Consider the following 20,022-nt stretch of genomic DNA (forward strand, 5'->3'; position numbering starts at 1 on the left):
AGCATCTGCATTTCAGCACTGCTGCCACTCATTACCTGCTGAGAAACAGGCGCCCATTGATCCCTGGGCTCTGGGGAGCGCTCCCTCCCTGCGCTGCCGTGGGAAGGTGGCCCCACTCCCCATCCAGGCGGGGCCAGGCCGAGGAGCCATGTTGGCCGGCCTGGGCCATCGTGGAGGCAAGGCCCAGGGGATCCAGGCTGAAGGGCTGTGGGCCTGGAGACCGAACACCCCTTCTGGGTGTCCCTGCCATTCAGAGAGGGAGCTGGGGCAGCCTGGGGCTGTCACACTTGGCTTACTTCCAGGACGGGAGGAAGTCAGCCCTCAGAGCAAGCAGCTGGAAGTGGAAGTGGGCTTGTCCCATTTGGGGACCGCTCAGAGCTCTGCCTCGCTCCTCTATGCCCCCAAATGCCAGCCAGGAGCGTAGGCCAGAACCCCCGGAATAAGAAAGACCCTTGTTTCTGGACTCCTCTAGAGGGCAGATGGCCTCAACTCTGGCTCAGGAGGGCTTCCTCTTCCAAGTCTCCCAGGGGAGGGGAGAGGGGGTGATGAGCCCCACGCCCGCGCCAGATGCCTCCCGAGCCTCCAGGCCTAAAGCTGTCGTGGGTTAGTGCTCTCAGACCGGGGCTGCTCCCCGTGCCTCATGTCCGAAAGGAAACCACTGTGGGGATGGTCGGGGTGCCCACATTAACAGGGCCCCTAGAACAGGGCTGTGGAGGTGAGCTCTGCTGCCACCACCCCTGTGGATGGTGGTGGTGGCGGTGGCCCTGGTGGCTGTCCCTCCGCCCTAGCATGGGAGAAGCCTGTGGCCGGGGCTGACTTGGAACAGCGGCTCGGGCAGGTGCTCTGGGATTTCCCTTTTATCCATGGGAAGAAGGCCCTTCCGCACTGCCCGTCCCCGACCCTCACTCAGCGCTGGGGGAAGCAGGCCTGGCCGCTGCTCCACGGTGGCTCACCTTGTGTTTGTCTCTCCTAGGGTGACCTTGGACCCCTGGGCACCCCTGGGGAGCAGGGCCTTGTTGGGCAGCGGGTAAGTGGAAGCCAATCCCTTCTCCCTGGGAAGTCTGTAGGGAGATTGTGGGCAGGGGGCAGAGCAGGGCTCTACGCTGCCTCCAGGACTTTGATTTGAGCTTGGTGGAGCTTGGTGCCCTGAGACAGCAGGTGTGACAATTGATCAGTAGAGGCTTGGAGGGCTGTGTTAAAAGGGATCTTGGGGGTCCATGGAGGCTCAGTGGGAGAGAATGACGAGCACTCATGGGCCGTCCACTGTGAATCAGGTGCTTTTCTCACGGCACTGAGTGCACAGCAGTGAGGGAGAGGCCTGTGTCCTGGAACTTATGTCTAGGTGGATTGATTAGTGATGTCTGCCACGGGTGCAGGAAGAGCAGAATCTGCACACCTGTCACAGCTTTGCCATCCCCGCATCTGACTGTGGGGAGCAACTCGGACTAGACTAAGTTACTGGAATTAAGACTTATTCTATGCATCTGCTCTCCCACAATATGGCGCTGAGAAGGGAAACAGCTTCTACACAGCTGCCTCCAGTTCAACCAATAAACTGTAGGACCTGCTCCTGATTGGAGGAGAGCAGCATACTTGGTGTGTGGGTAGCAGAGTTGGGATTGGCGGAAGAGGACTATAAAGGAGGAGAGAGACAACATGCACCAGGAACATCTAAGAGGAACATCTAGGGGGAACATCTATCTGAAGGAACACCTGTGCAGCCCCCGAGAGAGCCAGCCGGCGGTGTGCCACTCCCCTGCGGAAGTGGGGAAAATGGCCAGGGGGAACCGCCCTTCCACGGAGGTGGAAGGGTCGGTAGCCAACCCGGGAAGAACCAGCAGCAAACCCGGGGAGGGCCGAGCAGACGAAAGAACAACGCAGGGTCCTGTGTCGTTCCTCCACGAAGACGGGGAGCGACATCTGACGACCCCTTCTGGCTCTGAACTGCAATGAGCTCTAAAAGCAGAGAGAGCCCCTAACTTCACTGGATCGGCATTAGGGAACCCAGGCATCAGGGGCATCTCCAGTGCTGGCAGAGCAATCCAGGCGCCTAGCTGAGGGTCCCAAGGTTACCAAGGCTCTTGCTATGGTTCTCGTGCTTGCTGGCACATCCTCTGAGGGCTGGCCTCACCTTACTCAGCTAAGAAATGGGCTTCCGCCAAGAAGGGCTTGCCCCAATTCTAGGCATCATCTCTCAGATGGCTTCCATAGTGGGGTGCTTGCGCTGTGTGTGCCCCACTGCCACCCCTGAAGGCAGTGCTATCAGCCCACTTTTTAAAGAAACCGATGCCCGTGGAATTGAGCGGTTTGCTTGCGGTCAAAAGCCAGCGAGTGGGAAGCCGCGATGTGGTGGTGAGGCCTGTCTCACAGCAGCACCTGCTCTGAACCGCTGGGCCACACGGCCTCCCCTGCCCAGCCAGCTCCAGACATGGGTCCAGGACAACTCTGTGACAAGCTGACTCCATGTAGCCTCTACTCCACACCTCTGCTGACAGTAGCCGCCCAGGGTCTGTTTCTGATTCCTAGAGAGCTGAATGTAGGACCTCACCCCTCGCTCGCTCACTCAGCTGTGGCTCTGTGCACCCACTATGTGCAGGGCCCCCAGCTCCCACTGCCGAGGATCCGAGTCCTGTGGCAGGGAGTGGCCCCTCCCCAGTAATGTCTCCTTATCTTCTCCTCCATCTCCAGGGAGAGCCTGGCCTGGAAGGTGACAGCGGCCCCATGGGGCCCGACGGGCTAAAGGTAAGTGCCCCATGGGCAGGACTTAGCTAGGCCCCGCCCTCCCATCCAAGACCTAGGTGTCCTCCCAGAAGCCCTGTGTGTTCCCACCAAGCTCTGAGATTGGACCCCTGGCTGCCTGCTGAGGTGGGCCTGGGGCCTGGGAACCTCACCCGTCCGTCTCCCTGGCTGCTCCTCTCCCAACGTCAGCTTCTCTTGGCTACGGGTGGCTCCTGAGCACCCACTCTCTGTTCTCTTCCAAACTTCCCCAGAGGTGGAGGGAATAACAGCTGTGCCTGCAAGGCCCCATGGGAGGACTGGTCATACCTGTGCCAGGTCTGCCCTAAGCCCTTGATGATGTCACGCCTATCAGTGCTTTGAGCGAAGTCCTGTCTTCCCGTGGGGAAACAGACTCAGAGAAAATAAGCAAGTTGCCCATGGATACACAGCAGTAATTGACATCCAGGACCCAAATCTAGACTTGTGTGGCCCCAGCCCCTCTGCTTGCTCTGCTGTTCCATGTGCCCATTTTAAAAGGGGGAAAGACTGAGGCTCAGAGGAAGGCAGAGGTACGGTCATCCAGGGTCCGCTGTGTGAGTGGAGGATCTGAAGTTCAAACCCACGGTTCACAGGCACCAAACCTGTTGGCTTTACTTGGGCCTGCTGCTCGCTTCAGAGTCTCTGTCAGCCACAAATGCTGGGATCTCAAGGCAGCATGGACCCAGCTGAAGTGTGGGTGGGCAACTGGGCAGGCCCTGCTCTCTGACCTCGGTTTCTGGCCTCTGTCTCTGACCCACCCTGGCCCCCAGGGCTGGGATGTCCCACTGTGCAAGTCAGTTCCCCAGCTCAGAGTCCCATGTTCCATGTCCCTGGGTCCCCTCTGCCACCCACCTACCATGTGATCTCAGGTAGGCACCTCCTTCGCTGGCCTCAGCTTCCCCATCCCTAGGCCTATGCCCTCTACCTGCTCTCCGTAGTCCCCTGGTGCCCGCACTCCCAGAATGCCTTAGAAACAGGCCCCTGCAGGCTCTTGGTGTTTTTCTTGCAAGGATGAGAGCGCCCCCTGTCTGTCGTCATCTGCCTTTTCTCTCCCCCAGCCCTGATGCACCCTAGGGAGCAGCCGGGTCCAGAGCCTCTGCCAGTTCCCCCACACCCTTTGCCAAGGGCACACTGCTCGGCACTGTGTGACGATGGCGGTGTGCGTTGTGGCTAAGATGTTCTGAATGCCAAGCATTGCCCGATGCATTGCCCCACTCACTCCTCCAAGCGAGGACCATCACCCACCCCACTTGACAGACCAGGAGACAGAGGCACGGCGGCATGCGGCCTTGCTCCTGGCTCTGCCCCCTTTCACTCCCTCCACAGCCAATTCTCCCATAGTCCTTGAACCAGAGCCGTCACTCACACAGCATCTTCACACAAATCCCAGGAGGGACTGTTTGCTTTACGGTGTTTGTCCAGGAATCGCCTTCATGGTGAAAAGAACATCTTGATGGGCACCACACCATAGAGTCCCTCTGTGCCCGTTGTCTCCTTGGTGACAGCCAGCTGATGGTGGCCATGGTAGTGGTGACCAGTAACAGTGGACCTTGCCCAGCGCCCACCCGCCAGACGCCCTGTGCAGCTTCTTGCCTGGTTCCCCTCTCCCAGGCCTCCCTGGGATCCTTGTTTTACTGAGACTTGCCCCGGGGTCACATGGCTGTTGAGGGAAGGCAGCAAGACCTGGAAACACAGGGGCGGAGTTGTCCCCTGAGCAGACAACCTGGGGATAGGAAGGAGCCAGACCCTGGGGGCTCACCCATGCTCTACCATTCTGCATGGGGTCCACAGGGGCTGCCACTCCAGCTGTGTAGCAGCCCAGGCCGTGGGGGTCTGAGTCATCAGTGGGGCCTGGGCTCATGCGGGACCAGGAGCATGCTGCCTGCCTCTGAGCAGCAGGGCAGCAGGTGGCCAGGCTGAGCAGCCAGAAGCAGGGCTCTGTCTTGGGGAGTCTGTGATGGGCACCTGGACCAACTCCATCTTCATGCCAGGCTATGCCTGGAATCTGAGAGTGCCGGTGGGAAGGAACTGAGAACCCAGCCTGGTGCCCAGATCTGCTCTGTGCTGGGCCATGCCCCAACTTGGGGTCATCTGCCCCTTACCTGGGTCATCCATGGCCACGCCCCCACAAGCTAAAGGTGCCCTAGAGCCCAGGCCTCAGGCAAGGGTGAGCACTCGGTGATCATGACCCCTAGCCTGTCTTCTCAGCCAGGCCAAGTCCCAGGCTCCAGCAGCCTGCCCTGCCCTCTCTCCTCTGACACTCACCTGTGTGTCAGTGTCCTTTGTGAAGCGTGGTGCTGTGAAACAAGCCCGGCAGAGACGCCCTCTGCTGTTCCCATCATGTCCCCTTCCCTCGCCATCCCCTCCTCCTACCTGGGACTCCATGCCCTCTCGCACAGGGCTCCTGGGCAGGTAGCAGAGCCCTGTGCCAGCTGGCCACAGACCCACGCAGCCTGCCAGCCCTGCTGGTGGCCACTGCTCTGTCCCCTGCAGCCACTGCCCAGCTCACAGCTCTCGTGCTTTCTCTGGCCCTGCCTCACACTGCCAGGGCCCGGTCTGCCCCATCTCTGCAGGAGCAAGTGAAGGGGACAGTGATGAGACAGGGCAGGCTTGGGGACGCACGGGGTTGCTCGCTTCAAAACTGCTCTGCAAAGCCAGGGCTCACAGAGGAGCATCAGTAGTCTGCCCTTAACTCCCAAAACCCACGCCAAAGGCTGCCTTTCCCAGGATACAACCCCAGCTGCCCCACACCCCTGAAGTCCCAAGCAGACCTTGGATCCCCCCCAGTAACTGCAAGCAGGTGCCCCCCCCAACCCAAGCCAGGAACTGGCCAAATGTCTCAGTGGCTGTTTCAAATCCCAGCTCTGCCCCTCCTGCTCTGGGTCGAATGACAACTCCACTCGGCCTTGACTTGCACCTCCCTTGGGGACTTCTGTGAGGGTTCAGTCAGAGACCCCCAGATACAGTCAGCACGTGGTCCAGGGCAGGGCTTCAAAAGAGGAGAAAATCACACATGGATTTCAAAACTTTGGGTGACCAAGGGGAGGAAGACAGGAGCAAGGGCCGGAACGGCGGGACCGGGCAGCCCACCTGGGGGGTGCATTCAGAGCTCAGCTTGCTGCCACGTGGCTTCCTTAGCTTGGAGTAGGCACCTCCCTCCTGCGCCTGGCACGCGACGATCGTGGCTGTTCCGGCCGTCGTCGCTGTTCCGGCCGTTGTCACCAACAATTTCTGCGCGCAGCACTGGATGGAGTTGTTTCTGAGGGGCTTGGCCCTCCCATGTGTCAGCCGGGGAGCAGTAACCCTGTCTCCCGGATCCGACCCCTTCCTGTGAACTCCGTGGGCGTCTCTCGGAGCTGAGGGCGTGTGGCTCCCGCCCTGGCTGGGTTGTGCCCTTTGCCAGCTGCCCATGCTGCCCTGACCCTCTTGGTGGTTCCGGGCACTGCCAGGTGAACCCAGGGACCGGTGAGCAGAGGATATGAGAATGGAGACCTAGGGTCAGGGGCTCGGGTGGGCTTGAGGACTAATTTCTCTCTCTCTCTCTCTCTTCCCTCCTCATTCCCTCGCGATCCAGGGGGACAGGGGTGACCCTGGGCCTGATGGTGAACGTGGTGAGAAAGGCCAGGAAGGGCTGAAGGGCGAGGAGGGCCCCCCTGGCCCCCCTGGCATCACCGGAGTCCGGGTAAGTGCAGGCTGCTTCTTGGCCCTGAGGATCCTGTGTGGGGAGTGCCCCTGCCTGTTCAGACAGCGGGCCAGCAGTCTCTGGGCAGCAGCCCCCTGAGCACACCCTGCCGTGGTCCTTCCTCCTCGGGGGCTTGGCCAGAGAACTCCTCAGGCCATGTCCCTCCCCTACTCAACTGTGCATGGCTCCCAGGTTAAGACGCTGCTCTGCCCTACACACACCCAGCCCCTGCCCGCCTCATCCCACCCGACTCTCTGATTGTTATCAGAGAGGTCGCGGACCCTGCCCAGACTCATACAGTAGAAATGGCGGGGCTGGGGCTTGCACGATGCTCTCATGTGGTAGAAATCTAGGCCTTCGGCTGAAGAGCTGTGAGGCAGAGGCTGGGCGGAGGTGCAAGCCTGGTTTTAGAACATCTCAAGCGTTAGACTGACCACGTGAACTTGACTTTGGAGTGGGGCCAGGGCAGCTTCCACGGCTGAGGAGGATGTGTGCCATGTCGGGGGAAGGGGGTCGGCTCACTCACCCTGCCTGGGAGCAGTGGACGAGGTGGCCCCGCAGACAAGCACCTGAGTGTCCAGGCCTGCAGGTGTGTGCCTTGAGCTGGACCCAGCAGGTGTGAGACGGCCGCTCGGCTGCCGGCCGCCTCCCCTGCGGCGCAGTTCAGCCTTCAGGCCCAAGTGCATAGATCGAGGTTCCTGCCTGGCCCAGTGGCCCAGCTGCATTCAGGCTTGCTCATGACAGCCTTTCTCCCTCCTGGAGGGCTCCCATGGCTCACCCAGGACGGCTCCAGATTAGTCTGCAACAAACTGCGGGTGGTGGGGAAACATTTGTTTCCTAAAAATAGAACTGAAGCGCTAATGTCCTAACAGCTGCTATGGAATGAGCTCACCCAACAGCTAGAGGAGCACAGGAGGTGCTTGGTCCCACAGCCACGCCAGGAGGCGCCCCTGGACCTGACTCAGGGGTGCGGAGGGTGGCCGGGGGTGGGGGGACTGAGCTGCAGGGGTGCTGGCCCTGGCCCCAGTTCTCCATCAGGAACTTGCTGTGTGACTTCTCTGACTCCTCGCCCTCTCTGGCCCTGCCCTGGACATGATGGAGGGGTTGGAAGGATAGTGGGCTAAGATTACCCCGAGTTATAGTGAGCTGTGAGTATCATGACTGAACAGGCAGCACGTGTGGCGAAAATCACCTTGGAAGCAGAATCCCAAGGCTGAGCCCACGTTTGTGACTGAAGCAACCTCTTCTCTGTGTGGTTCGGGGCAAATCACTGCCCCTCCCTGGGCCTTTCTCGTCTGTAAAGATTGAAGGAAGCTTGAGATGAGAGGGCACTTTAGAAAATGCACTGGAAATCTAAAAAGTTCTCTATGGATTTGGAGGACGAAATGACTAGAAGCTGATGATAGTGGTGGTGGTGATAACAGTGACCTAGGTAGTGTTGGCGGTGATGGTGGTGGCTTTGGTAACTGGTGGTGGTGATGGTGATGGTGATGATGGTGAAGATGATAATGGGGATAGTAGTGGTGATGGTGGTAATGGTAATAGTGTTGGTAGTGGTGATAGTGATGATGATGGTGATAGTGGTAGTGATGAATGGTGATGGTGGTGGCATTGGTGATGGTGGCAGTGATGGTGGCGGTGATGGTAGTGGCATGGTGGCATGGTAATGACACTGGTGGAGCGGGCGAAGGCAGCGACAAGAGTTGCAGTTGTGGTGGTAGTAATGGTGTTGGTGGTTCTGTCGGTATTTTGCTGTCACTTGCAATTCTCCTATGCTGAGGTTGGAAAGGGTCGCTGGGGCCAGACTGAGTGTGTGTCGGTGTGGTGGGGGTGGGGGAGGCTGTCCCTGAGTCTCCCAGGCCTCAGGGCTGCAGGACAGATGCCTCCTGGTCTGTGGCCTGGGAACAGCTAGATGTTTAAAAATAGAATTTGAGTCATCAGGGGCTTTCCAGAAACACATACACGAAACAGGGCCCTGCTCGGCATGGGTTGCATCTGTGACACCGGCTCCACCAGAGTCGCGCCGTGACACTATCGCCTCGTGCATGTGTCCTGCACTCTGGCGCTGATGTCCTCACAGTGACACAAGCGCCTGACTCTGCATTCCTCAGAACGTGTCCCCATCCAGGCAGCAGTGCCCCTGACCAGGCACAGCCTCACCCCACCGAAGGCTCCAGCCTGGACTGGGGGTTTCCACCAGGGGGACACTCTGGGTGGGAGAGGGCCCAGCAGAACCAGCGTGGGGCCTGTCCCCCGGCCCATGCCACGGGCTTTGCTACTAACTCCTTCTTCCCTCAGAGGGAGCAGTCCGCAGAGCCCGCCAGCCACAGCTCAGCCAGCACAAGCTCAGGACAAAGCTGCCCCCAAAAGCAGGGGTCCCCGGCTCCTTCTAAGCAGCCAGGTGACCCACAGGTGGCACCTCCTGCCCCCGGATTCTAGTTGCTTTAGCTCAGACCTGGGCTGAAAGGTGTCTTCCTCCCCACACTGTGGTGAGCATTCAGCGAGAATTTGCCCCGGGGGCAGACACAGGGCCTGGCCCTTGGGGCAGGCAGCAAGGGCTGCTCCGGTTTCAGAACTGGAGGAGCCGGAGACCTTGGGATTGCCAAGGCGGCGCTGTCCAACAGCAACAGAGCACATGCCACACACGTCATTTTGGATTTTCGTTTAGCCACGTTGTAAAAAGGTAAAAGGAGACAGATGACATGAATGTTAGTAATAGGTTTTATTCAGTGCAGATTTCCAAAACAGTATCATTTCAACACATGCGCAATATAAAAATCGTTGAAATACTGGGCATTCCGTTTCTTTGTACTGTTTGAAATCTGCTGACACAGCACATCCCCACTCAGATGTAAATTTTCATGGGAAATACTTGATCTGTATTTAGATCTCATGACTTTTTAAAAGCATTATTTATTTATTGACTTACTATTTGAAAGGGAGAGAGAGAGAAAAAGAGAGAGAGCTCTTCCATCCTCTGTTTTACCTCCTAAATGACTGTAAGAGCCAGGGTTGAGCCAGGCTGAAGCCAGGAGCCAAGAGCTCCATCCAGGTCTCCCACTTGGACCATCTTCCACTGCTTTCCCAGGCATTTTAGCAGGGAGCTGGATCTGAAGTGGAGCAGCCGGGACTTGAACCGGTGCTCGATGTGGGATGCCGGTGACCCAAGTGGCAGCTTAACCCACGGCACCCCAGCACGGGCCCTGATAATTTTGCTGTTGAAGGTGTGTACCTTCATGTACACGAATTGTTCCCAACACATGTAAAAGCTTTCCAGTAGCTGAATTGCATGTCAGCTTTTAAATGAAATCTCAACTCATTAAGTAAGCTGGTGAATTCACTTCCCGAGTCACTGGAGCCACATTTCAGAGCTCAGTAGCCACATGTGGTTGAAGGCCCTGTATCAGGCAATGCAGCGCTGGCCCAAGACCTCCAGGAAACAGGCCCAGAGAAGGGTCATGCGGGAAGCCCAGCACCCTCCCAAGGCCTCTGTCCCGCCCTTCTGAGGCCAGTGTGGGCTGACCTGGGACAGAGGTGTCGTCCGCAGTCACTGTTGCCATGTGTGTCTTTTTTTTTTTTTTTTTTTTTTTTTGACAGGCAGAGTGGACAGTGAGAGAGAGAGAGACAGAGAGAAAGGTCTTCCTTTGCCGTTGGTTCACCCTCCAATGGCCGCCGCAGCCAGCGCGATGCGGCCGGCTCACCGCGCTGATCCGATGGCAGGAGCCAGGAGCCAGGTGCTTTTCCTGGTCTCCCATGGGGTGCAGGGCCCAAGCACCTGGGCCATCCTCCACTGCACTCCCGGGCCACAGCAGAGGGCTGGCCTGGAAGAGGGGCAACCGGGACAGAATCCGGCGCCCCAACCGGGACTAGAACCCGGTGTGCCGGCGCCGCTAGGCGGAGGATTAGCCTAGTGAGCCATGTGTGTCTTTTGAGCGACGTTTCTCCCTCCTGCAGAATCGCAACCAGACTTCTACGTGCTGGGCCCACAGAGGACACAGCGTCCCTGCTCCAGAACAGCCATGCCCAGCCCACATGTTTCCCTGTTCCTCTAGGACCTGCTTTCCTGACCCTCGTCACCATCAGCGACACCCGATCCAAGAGGGGACCTCACCTCCCTCATCCTAGAGCTCATTCCAGAGGGACTGACCAAAGCCAGCCCTCTGGGGCTTGCCAGCAGGGCGCATGTGCTGCCCGACTCCACTGAGGCCTGCGGTCAGGAAGCGCCTTGCAGGCCAGCAAGGGCGGCCTGCCCTACCCCTCTGTGTCCCATGCTCGGCTGGCCCAGGGCTGGCCCTTGCCCTTCTCTGTAACTGGGTCTGTCCTCACATTCACACACACTCACCCCTGCTGAGCACTGGCTTCCACTGGGGCAGGGGCAGAGTGTCCTGTTAGAGACCCCAGAAGGAGTCCAGCATGGTGCCTTGGGCCACAGCCTCCAGGGATGTACGGAAGTGACACATGGCGTCTCAGAGACGCGGGAGCCCAGCAGATGCCTCCTGCTGCCTGGTGCCATTATCGGGGACTCTCAGCCGGGTGGTAGAAGAGTCCCTGGCCATGGAGCCCGGAGGGCCTGGGGTAAAACTGAGACTCTGCTGCCCACTGCTGGCCCTGGGCAGGTCACAGCACCCTTGGGTCCCTTGCTGACCCAGTCTAGGCCTGGCATCAGGGTTGGCAGCAGAGTGGAACAGTGCTTGTCACATGGAGAGAGCTCAGTGCTTTGAGTGACAGGCGGTAACCATGGCGACAGCAGAGCCTGCACAGGTGCTGTGCTTGAAGAAGCCCCACCCTGCGCTGGTCCCAGCACTTCCTGTGGGCAGGCGCTGTTGTCAGCTGTTCCCATGTCCCTCAGTGGAATCCTTAAGCTGGCCATGGGAAGGTTAGGTCATGCTCAAGGTCACAGGGCACCGAGCTGCAGAAGGCACCGGATGGATCTACCTCAATTTCATGTCTATTCCTAACCTTTCTCCTGCTCTTTGCCTTCCTCTCCCTACAGGGACCTGAAGGAAAGGCGGGGAAGCAAGGCGAGAAGGGCCGGACAGGGGCCAAGGTAGGCTCCCCGCCCTGCTGTGCTGGCCCAGGCCCCGCCCCTGCCCGTCACGCTGGCCGGCTCACAGCTTGTCTCTCCTCCTGCCACCAGGGTGCCAAGGGCTACCAAGGACAGCTGGGCGAGATGGGTGTCCCTGGAGACCCTGGAGTCCCTGGCATGCCAGGCCCCAAAGGCTCCCGGGGCAGCCTGGGACCAACGGTGAGGACTCTGTGGTTGGGGTGGGGGAGTCAGGCATGGAGGAAGGGGGCCAAGGGCAGGAAGGGAGGCACTGGGTTCCCCTGCACAGCTGTTGCCCACTCCCACCACTGGCCGAACGCCTGGCTGTCACCATCCCAAGGTGTCCCATGATTCATTGTCCTTTAACTCCTCGACCCTTTGGGGACCCGCAGAGAGGTGCGGCCCATCGCTCTGGGAAAACTTAGACGACACAGCCCGTTGTAGCCACGTGAGGGGCCTCGGGGTCTTTGGGAGCTCTCTGTGGCCCCAGAGGAGGAAGCCCTGCTATTGGGGCGGGGACAGCTGCTCTTGGAAAGCAGCTGCAGGAGGATCAGGGTGAAGCCACTGCAGGGCCCAGGAAGACCATGACAGTGTCTCAGGGCATTGCTGGGCTGCCCTGGAGGAAGGGGCATGGGGGGCTCTGACAGCTGCTGGGAGAACTGCTGACCCCAGGGAGGGGGGACGGGCGGTGTGCGACAAGCACCTGCACTGCTCTGTGGCGTCTGCCAATGACCGTGGCGTCACGGCCGATCTCAAGCTGCTGTGGTGAAATCTTTGCAGGCTGAGGTGGGGACAGGGTGCGCAGGTGGTGTCCCCACCACCCGGGTCCCAGCCCAGGGACTAGGCAAACACAGGCAAAGCTCTAGCCACTTGTCTTTGATACAATGGGTTTAACTGTAGGTCTGCAACATTTCATTGTTAATAGGGGTTCTGTTCGACTGGTGTGAAAATCCCAGGAGACCCAGCCGAGGGCAGCCACAGGGTGCTCCAGAGAGGAGGGCTGGGGTCACTTGCTGCCCACCTTGTCCCCTGGGCAGTGGAGCTTAGTGGGGGCCAGCGGCACCCTGCTGTGAGAGCCACACTCTGTGCCAACGACAGCTTCCTCCCTTCCCAGGGTGCTCCAGGACGGATGGGGGCCCAAGGAGAGCCAGGACTGCCTGGTTACGATGTAAGTAGATGCCACCTCCCTGTACCTGCTCCAGGAGGCCCCGGGACCCACGGGTAGGACAGGCGGGGGTGGGGCAGACGGCGAGACCGCCATGCCTGAGCTCCGACCCGGGAGACCCCGACTGCTCTTCACAGCAGGGAGTAGCCCACTGTCACCCAAGCTAGCACCTCCCCAAGGGTGGCTGAGCGAAACTCATGTCCCACTTCTGGGGAGACCAGGGCCCAGAGAGACATGTGGAGGGTTGGGGCAGAGGCAGGCCCTGCTGCACAGCCCTGTGACTCTGTCTGTCCCTGTCCTTCATTCCTCCGGAGTCCTAACTCCCCCGTGCCCCCGCCTCCATCTTGTTTGTCTGCAGGGACACAAAGGCACTGTGGGACCCCTCGGACCTCCTGGACCCAAAGGTGAAAAGGTGGGTGTCTGCTCTCAGGGAGGCAGCACCGAGGTCAGCTCCGGGGCCAGCGCCAGTCCTGGACTCCTTGGGGACCATGGCAGCACAGAACGTGCATGGCGATGCCCCCTGCAGGCTGGAGCCAGCAGGTCCACGTTCAACACTGGATCAGGTGTCATCTCCGTGCCCAGCACTGGAACAAAAGCAGACGCGACCTCTGTCCCCATGGGGCCTAGGGCCGCGCAGGGGAAGCAGACATCAGTCATGTGACGGGTCAGGCAGTGCCGAGCCATCTCCATGAGACCTGGCAGAGAGAGTGAGGACGGGGCTCTGAGCGAGGAGAGGGCTTGGGCTGGGCAGTGGGGAAGCCCAGCGGTCACAGCGAAGCGGGCACCACAGCGGCACAGCCACAGGTGTGTCCACCCCAGCCTGTGGCTCCGCAGTGGGTCGAGTGACGGCTGGACGGAAACTTGCTTAGCGTACCACCTGCCCCACTGGTGGTGGTGCAGGTTGGGGCGTGGGGGCCAGCAGGTGCCAGGCGTCAGCGCTGGGTCCCATCCGCAGGCAGCACAGCCCACGCCTTGAGTCCCTCTGCCTCCCCGGCTGCTCTGCCATAGCCACTCCTCGCAGGCGGCCCTGTTGCTTTGCACCGTGCCTCCCCAGCCCCCCTTTCTCTGGCTGTATCAGCTTCCCATGAACTCCCTCCTGCTGTGGGGCCCGGCTGGCTTCCCCGCTGGCTTCACCTCCTGCTTGGAGGAGGACGGGTCTGCGATCAGAGTGGGCTATAGCCCCGGGGTCCTGCTGCTGCACCTGGCATAGAGAAGGTTAATGGGGACCACAAAAGAAGGAGGAGCCAGTGTGCCCCCAAGGCCTCCACTGTGCAGCCGGCAGGTCCCAGGGCTCCTGGGCCTTGTCTGTCCCATCTGGTAAGTGGGTGAGTACCTTGGAAATGTGGGCTGAATGGGACACCGCTTACCTGTCAGCCAGGTGCATGCTGTGGCCTCCAAGGTGTTATCTGTTCATTCCTCCAGCTGTCCAACTTGGTGTGCTCCAGCCGCTGAGCTAGGGGCTGGGCAGGGGGTCCCGAGGGGCTCATCTGTTGTGTGTTGGTTCCTGGTGGCGTGCGCTCTGAGAAATGCATCACTGGGTGGTTTTGTGGCAGCAGGGACGCTGTAGAGTGGGGTCACACAGACCACAGTGGCTAGAACAGCATGGGGTGCTGATATTCTGTGGGCCCAGTGTATACGTGGCCAGTCACTGTCCCACGCATCTTTACATGGTCATGACCACGGTCACAAGAGTCCTGGCCACAACCTAGATGGCATCGGGAAAGGAGAGAGCAGGCAGAGACCCAGGATTCCCCCAGAGCGCTCTCTGGGACCTGTCAAAGTGTCGGGTGGGGAAAGTGAGTTTCCATGATGCTCAGGGACTGATTCATGCCCTGAGGGCAGGGCAGGGCGGGGCCGGGATCCAGACTGATCACAGGACCTGCTCCCCAGGCCAAGATCAGACCTGAAGGGACGGGCTGGAAACAGGACTCCAGCTCTCCAAGCTCATCCCCAATGGCAGCTGCGCTATGGGGCAGTGAGGGTCTACATGGCTGGCTCTGGCCGGAGGGCCTTGGCAAAGGGCCTCAGTTTCCCCCCTAGGCCGAGCAGCACAGCTGTGGAGCCTATGGAATTGTGTGTGAGACAAACCTCAGGATGTGCCCAACACCCTGAACATTCCAGGGAAGCCTGGGCCTGTCCCTGGAGCCCCGGCGCCCAGGCACCCCGCCTGCCTCCAGGCTCTGCCCACAGGACCACAGAGGCTGGTGGCCAAGTCGTGTGGCCGCCAGCTCCCAGCATTGCTGCTGGCCAGGGATGCTCTCAGGCCCCGGATGCAGTTTCCCTTCTGCTTCTCCAGCTGCCCCTCCCATCCCTGCACCAAAGGGCCCCCAGTTGTCTGAGGCTGCGGTGGCCAAGCCCAGGGTGACCCCCCATGCCATTCTGCTTATACCGTCCGTGCGGCTGGCAGGTGGCGGCGGGTCCCTGGGGGGCGGCCATGGCTGACGCCCTCCCGTCCACACTGCCCCTGCCCCAGCCTGTCCCCTGTCACGGCTGTGTGGCCCACGGCCACCGCCATCTTCATCAGCAGCGGCAGTTCTCACGGCCACGTGCTGAGCCCGTGTGAGCGGCCGCGTGCTGATAGCACCGCGAGGCATCCCAGTCCCGCTTGTGCTCACAAAAGGGTGTCGCGTGCAGGACCCCGAGGTGGCCTTCGCTGGGGTGGGGGTCCCTGGCCACGGGGAGAGGGCTCTTCATCCAGGTTCTCCCAGCCAGGACCAGAGACAGGGCCCTTTCTTGGGGCTGAGGAGTAGGTCTTGTCCTCCCCATGGGCCTCTGCGGCCTCACCTCTGAAATGGGGATGATGTTAGCACCTGCCTCGTGGGGCGGCTGGGGGTCTCTGGTGAGCCTGCCTGTGCGGGGCCCTTGGCAGTGGCCGAGCGGAGGCAACTGTTGCTAGTCTGGCCACGCATGGTTCAGGATCTTGTGTGTCATTTTTTGGGATTCCTGCCACTTGCCAGGGGCTTCACCACTGTCCCCATTCCCATTTCCCAGCTGGAGGGACCCCCGACTTAGCTCCCTGACTTTGCGGGGTCTCACTAAGGGTGGGGGGGTGAGAGATGGACAGCGAGGCGCACTTTCTTCTGCATGCTGCAGTCCTGGCTCCGCACCCCCAGGGTCTAGCTCAGAGCCAGCTGCCCCTTGTCTCTCTGGCCTCAGTCTCACTGTGTGTAAGTCCAGGCCAGGCTTAGCTCTGCCCAGGCCCTGGGCCCAGCTTCTTGGCGTTCTGTAGCAGCAGGCAAGTGTTTGTCCTAAAGCCGGTTCTGTGTCTGCAGGGCGAGCAGGGCGACGATGGTAAGGCCGAGGGGCCCCCTGGGCCGCCCGGAGATCGGGTAAGCACCTCTGCCCCTGTTGAGGGGGGAGGGGGACACTCCCAGGGGGTGTGGCAAGCAGTCCCTGCACCTGCACAGGGCCCATATTCTGCTGTTGTCCTTGTCATTCAGGGCCCTGTGGGTGACCGAGGAGACCGCGGGGAACCGGGGGACCCTGGATACCCCGTAAGTAACGGAGCACTCCGTGGGCAGGAACAGGAGTGTCTAAGGGGGCTGTGTCGCTGGCCAAGCCCTGGCATTCACCTCAGGACCCTTTGGGTGGCTAGGACCTCCCCTTCACACTGTGAGGGGGGATGGATCATGTGTGCTGGGGGCACCTGCCCCTCCTCCTCCCCCCTCTCTGTCCACGCTGGGCAGGGCTGGGGTCTTCGCTTCACCCATCTGACCTTTGAGGAAGCAGAGGCCGAGAGTGACAGCGACACAGGACTGGGGAAAAGCAGGGCTCCTGGCCACACCCCGCTCCTAGGTGGCCCTCACCTGTGTCTCCTTGGCTTCCAGGGTCAGGAAGGTGTACAAGGCCTCCGAGGAAAGCCCGGCCAGCAGGGCCAGCCCGTGAGTGGTGCCATGCCTGTCCCATCCCTGCCCCGAGGAGGGGTGGAGCGCTGGGAATTGAGGAACTGGGCCCTTTAAAGCTTAAAGTGACCCTTCTTGCTGGGGAGGCTGGGGCAGCCCCCAAACCCCTCCCCACCCTCCCCCTCCAGGCGGAGACTGGCTGCCCACTCTGGGAGAGAGTCCTGGGGCTGCCTTGCGTCATCTCACCTTGGTTTGCAGGGGCATCCGGGACCCCGGGGGCGGCCGGGACCCAAAGGATCGAAGGGTGAAGAGGTAAGAGGTCTCCGTGCACCCCAAGGAGGCTGAGGCCCAGTGAACGGGAAGAGAGCCCGGGGCCCCAGCAGCAGGGCCAGGAGGGAGCCGGACCCGTTCCATTCCCTTCACGCAGCCTGGGGCAGGGGGCAGACCGGCTCCACATTCCAGGGCAGCCCCTCTAGGAGGTCAGCCAGTGGGACTTGAACCCAGGCAAGAGTCAAAGCCAGCCCCTGTCCAGCACGGAACAAGAGAATGGGACCAGCGCAGCAGGGGCTCTCCCAAGGCACGGATGCGCATGGAGAAGCAAGTTCGAGCCTTGGACCCAGGGCCCCTGTGCTCCCACCACTGAGGCTGGGCCAGCACTGCCTCAGTGCCCTCCCCTGCCCCTAGCCCAGCCCCTCTGCCCACACCCAGGGACATCATGCTCCTGGGGGTCAGATGGGCCAGCCAGCAAGGAAGTGGGCAATGGCCAGAGCCTCCGTGTGTGGGACCACGAGGGGACAACTGCGGTGGCAGACCCCAGGGCCAGCTGGGTGAAGTTGAATGTCCACAGAGCCCCATGTGCCTCTCAGTGCCCCGTCCCAGCACGCCTAGGGTTCGTTGCCGCCTCCAGGCAGGCCTCTATCATGTGGCCTTTGCTTTTTCAGGGACCAAAGGGAAAGCCAGGCAGGGCCGGGTCGCCAGGCCGGAGGGGGCTCCAGGTGAGTGACCCGTGGCTGCTGCCCTCCCGCCGTGCCCCTGCTCTCCAGGAAGCTCTCACCGTGTCTTCTGTACTCACAGGGCTTGCAGGGGCTGCCAGGGCCCAGGGGCGTGGTGGGGAGACAGGGCCCTGAGGGCGTCGCGGGACCAGATGGGTTTCCTGGCAGGGACGGTCGAGCTGGACAGCAGGTGAGTGGGGCTCGGGCTAACAGATGGTGTCTCTGTTGGAGACCAGGTGTGGGGGGGGGGGCGGGGGGGGGGCGTCCATAGGCTGTGGGCCAGAGCTGGCTGGGCTGGGGCTGGGCAGAACCATCAGATCCAAAAGTCCCCTGGAAGGCGTCGAGTGGAGTGGCCTCACCCCTGGGGGGCTGGGAGTAGAGTCCTCCGCTCATCTGCTCTGCCATAGGGCTCCCAGTTTCGGGGTCTCCTGGTCCCTACACCCTGCCCCTTCTGCTATACCCAACACTCTCCCTTGGGGTGAGGACGTCACCTGTGCCCTCCCAGTCGTCCCGTCCCGCCTCCCTGGCTGCCGACTTCCTAAATATGAGAAACCTTCCTTGACAGGGGGAGCAGGGGGACGATGGGGACCCTGGCCCTGTGGGCCCCGCTGGGAAGAGAGGAAATCCAGGCGTGGCCGGCTTGCCTGGAGCACAGGGACCCCCGGGAGTCAAGGTCAGACCCTGCCCTCCCCTTCTCCTCTCCGTCCTCCCCACCCCCACCCTCATCTCTGCCTGGGCACTGAGCACCGTGGTGCCGAAGCATCAGGCACACTTGTCCTGGGCTCGGTGACCCGGCCACAAGCTAGAGCAGGGGGCAGCGGGTGTTTGGGTTGTCCGAGTGCGCCCTCTCGTGGGGCTTTGTGGAACAGCAGGTGCTGCTGCCGGCCGCGGGCTCCTCTCCGAGGCACTTTCGGGAGCTTGCTGGATCGGTGCGGTGCGTGGTGGAGGCCACCGTGTGTCAGCCCAAGCCCAGAGCTGGGCGCTGAAGCGGAGGTTGGGAGGAAGGACTCGGGCCTTGGCTCCGGCCTTCCCCAAGCTCGAGGTCTGGCTGGAGCCCTCTGAGAGTGCAGGGCTTGGCCCAGGGAGGAGCGGGAAGCAGTGCAGGGTGGGAGCTGCGTGGCGGGTGTGGAGAGGGGCCCTCTCCCGGATGCTCCTGCCTTGCGCTCCCTCCCCAGGCCCTCACCGTTGCCCCACCCTCCTGGGAGTCACCCTTCTCCTCTCCCAGCCCCTTCCCTTCTGCCACCCCTCACCGCCTCCCCCTTCTGACTGCCAATGTTGGTGTTTCTTTAAGGGTGAAAGCGGGCTCCCCGGGCAGCTGGGACCCCCTGGCAAGCGAGGGACAGAGGGCGGAACCGGACTTCCTGGGAGCCAAGGGGAGCCTGGTTCCAAAGGCCAGCCGGTGAGTGAGTCCCTGGGCATGCACAGCCCACACGTTGTCATGCATACGCCAGCATGTCCGCACACACACGTGCGTATGTGCACACTCGGGTACTCACGTGCACACATACAGTGCACCACCCTCCTGCACACTCAGTGTACACACATGCTGGCATGCACAGCCCACACGCTGACATGCATACGCCAGCATGTATGCACACATGTCTGCATGTGCACACTCGGGTACTCACGTGCACACATACAGTGCACCACCCACCTGCACACTCAGCGTACACACATGCTGGCATGCACAGCCCACACACTGACATGCATACACCAGCATGTACGCACACATGTCTGCATGTGCACACTCGGGTACTCACGTGCACACATACAGTGCACCACCCTCCTGCACACTCAGCGTACACACATGCTGGCATGCACAGCCCACATGCTGACATGCATATGCCAGCATGTATGCACACATGTCTGCATGTGCACACTCGGGTACTCACGTGCACACATACAGTGCACCACCCACCTGCACACTCAGCGTACACACATGCTGGCATGCACAGCCCACACACTGACATGCATACACCAGCATGTACGCACACATGTCTGCATGTGCACACTCGGGTACTCACGTGCACACATACAGTGCACCACCCGCCTGCACACTCAGCGTACACACATGCTGGCATGCATACACCTACACACACGCATACTCACACACAGACCCACATGAATGCACCGATGTGCACACATGTACATTTGCATGCAGTGCTCACATGTGCACACACTTACAGGGATGCACACGTGTTCCGTCATGCACAGCCAGACCAGAAGCCCTGGCCTGCTTTGTGACAAGGGCAGCGCACCTCACGCTGGCACGGGAGACCATCCTGGCCCACTGGACGCGGTGTGGGGAGGGAGGGAGGAGGGCCTTCACAGCAAGGAGAGGGGCAGACAACCGGAAGCCGGGCTCCGCGAGCTCCTGGCACAGAGCTGCCCTGTCCCTGGAAAGGGGAGAAAGTGAGCCAAGAACAGGCGGCCGAAGCAGAGACCAAGCAGCGCCTGCTCTCGCCACCCCATCTGAAAACAGATTTTAACTTAATTAAGCACGACCAGGCTGAACACCTGCTCCAAGACTCCATACCCTT

At 60.9% G+C, this 20,022-nt stretch overlaps 1 protein-coding gene across 9 annotated transcripts in view; it reads left to right on the forward strand.

The window, feature by feature from the left end:
• Positions 1-20,022, forward strand: part of COL27A1 (collagen type XXVII alpha 1 chain) — a 133,823-nt gene that overhangs the window by 98,262 nt on the left and 15,539 nt on the right. For 7 of the 9 annotated variants that reach the window (XM_089319611.1, XM_051842708.3, XM_051842706.3 and 4 more), the window contains 15 exons: positions 974-1,027; positions 2,689-2,742; positions 6,332-6,439; positions 11,433-11,486; positions 11,577-11,684; positions 12,598-12,651; positions 13,007-13,060; positions 15,921-15,977; positions 16,089-16,142; positions 16,476-16,529; positions 16,749-16,802; positions 17,432-17,485; positions 17,565-17,672; positions 18,048-18,155; positions 18,774-18,881. In XM_089319611.1, the coding sequence (XP_089175737.1) occupies positions 974-1,027; positions 2,689-2,742; positions 6,332-6,439; positions 11,433-11,486; positions 11,577-11,684; positions 12,598-12,651; positions 13,007-13,060; positions 15,921-15,977; positions 16,089-16,142; positions 16,476-16,529; positions 16,749-16,802; positions 17,432-17,485; positions 17,565-17,672; positions 18,048-18,155; positions 18,774-18,881 (1,083 nt within the window). Of the gene's footprint in view, positions 1-973; positions 1,028-2,688; positions 2,743-6,331; positions 6,440-11,432; positions 11,487-11,576; positions 11,685-12,597; positions 12,652-13,006; positions 13,061-15,920; positions 15,978-16,088; positions 16,143-16,475; positions 16,530-16,678; positions 16,803-17,431; positions 17,486-17,564; positions 17,673-18,047; positions 18,156-18,773; positions 18,882-20,022 lie in introns of those variants that run through there. The other 2 variants (XR_016224973.1, XR_016224974.1) reach the window with 2 other exon arrangements.

The sequence above is a fragment of the Oryctolagus cuniculus genome, chromosome 1 (genome assembly GCF_051225735.1).
Source record: "Oryctolagus cuniculus isolate XC-2025 breed Fujian yellow rabbit chromosome 1, ASM5122573v1, whole genome shotgun sequence".
Lineage (NCBI taxonomy): Eukaryota > Metazoa > Chordata > Mammalia > Lagomorpha > Leporidae > Oryctolagus > Oryctolagus cuniculus.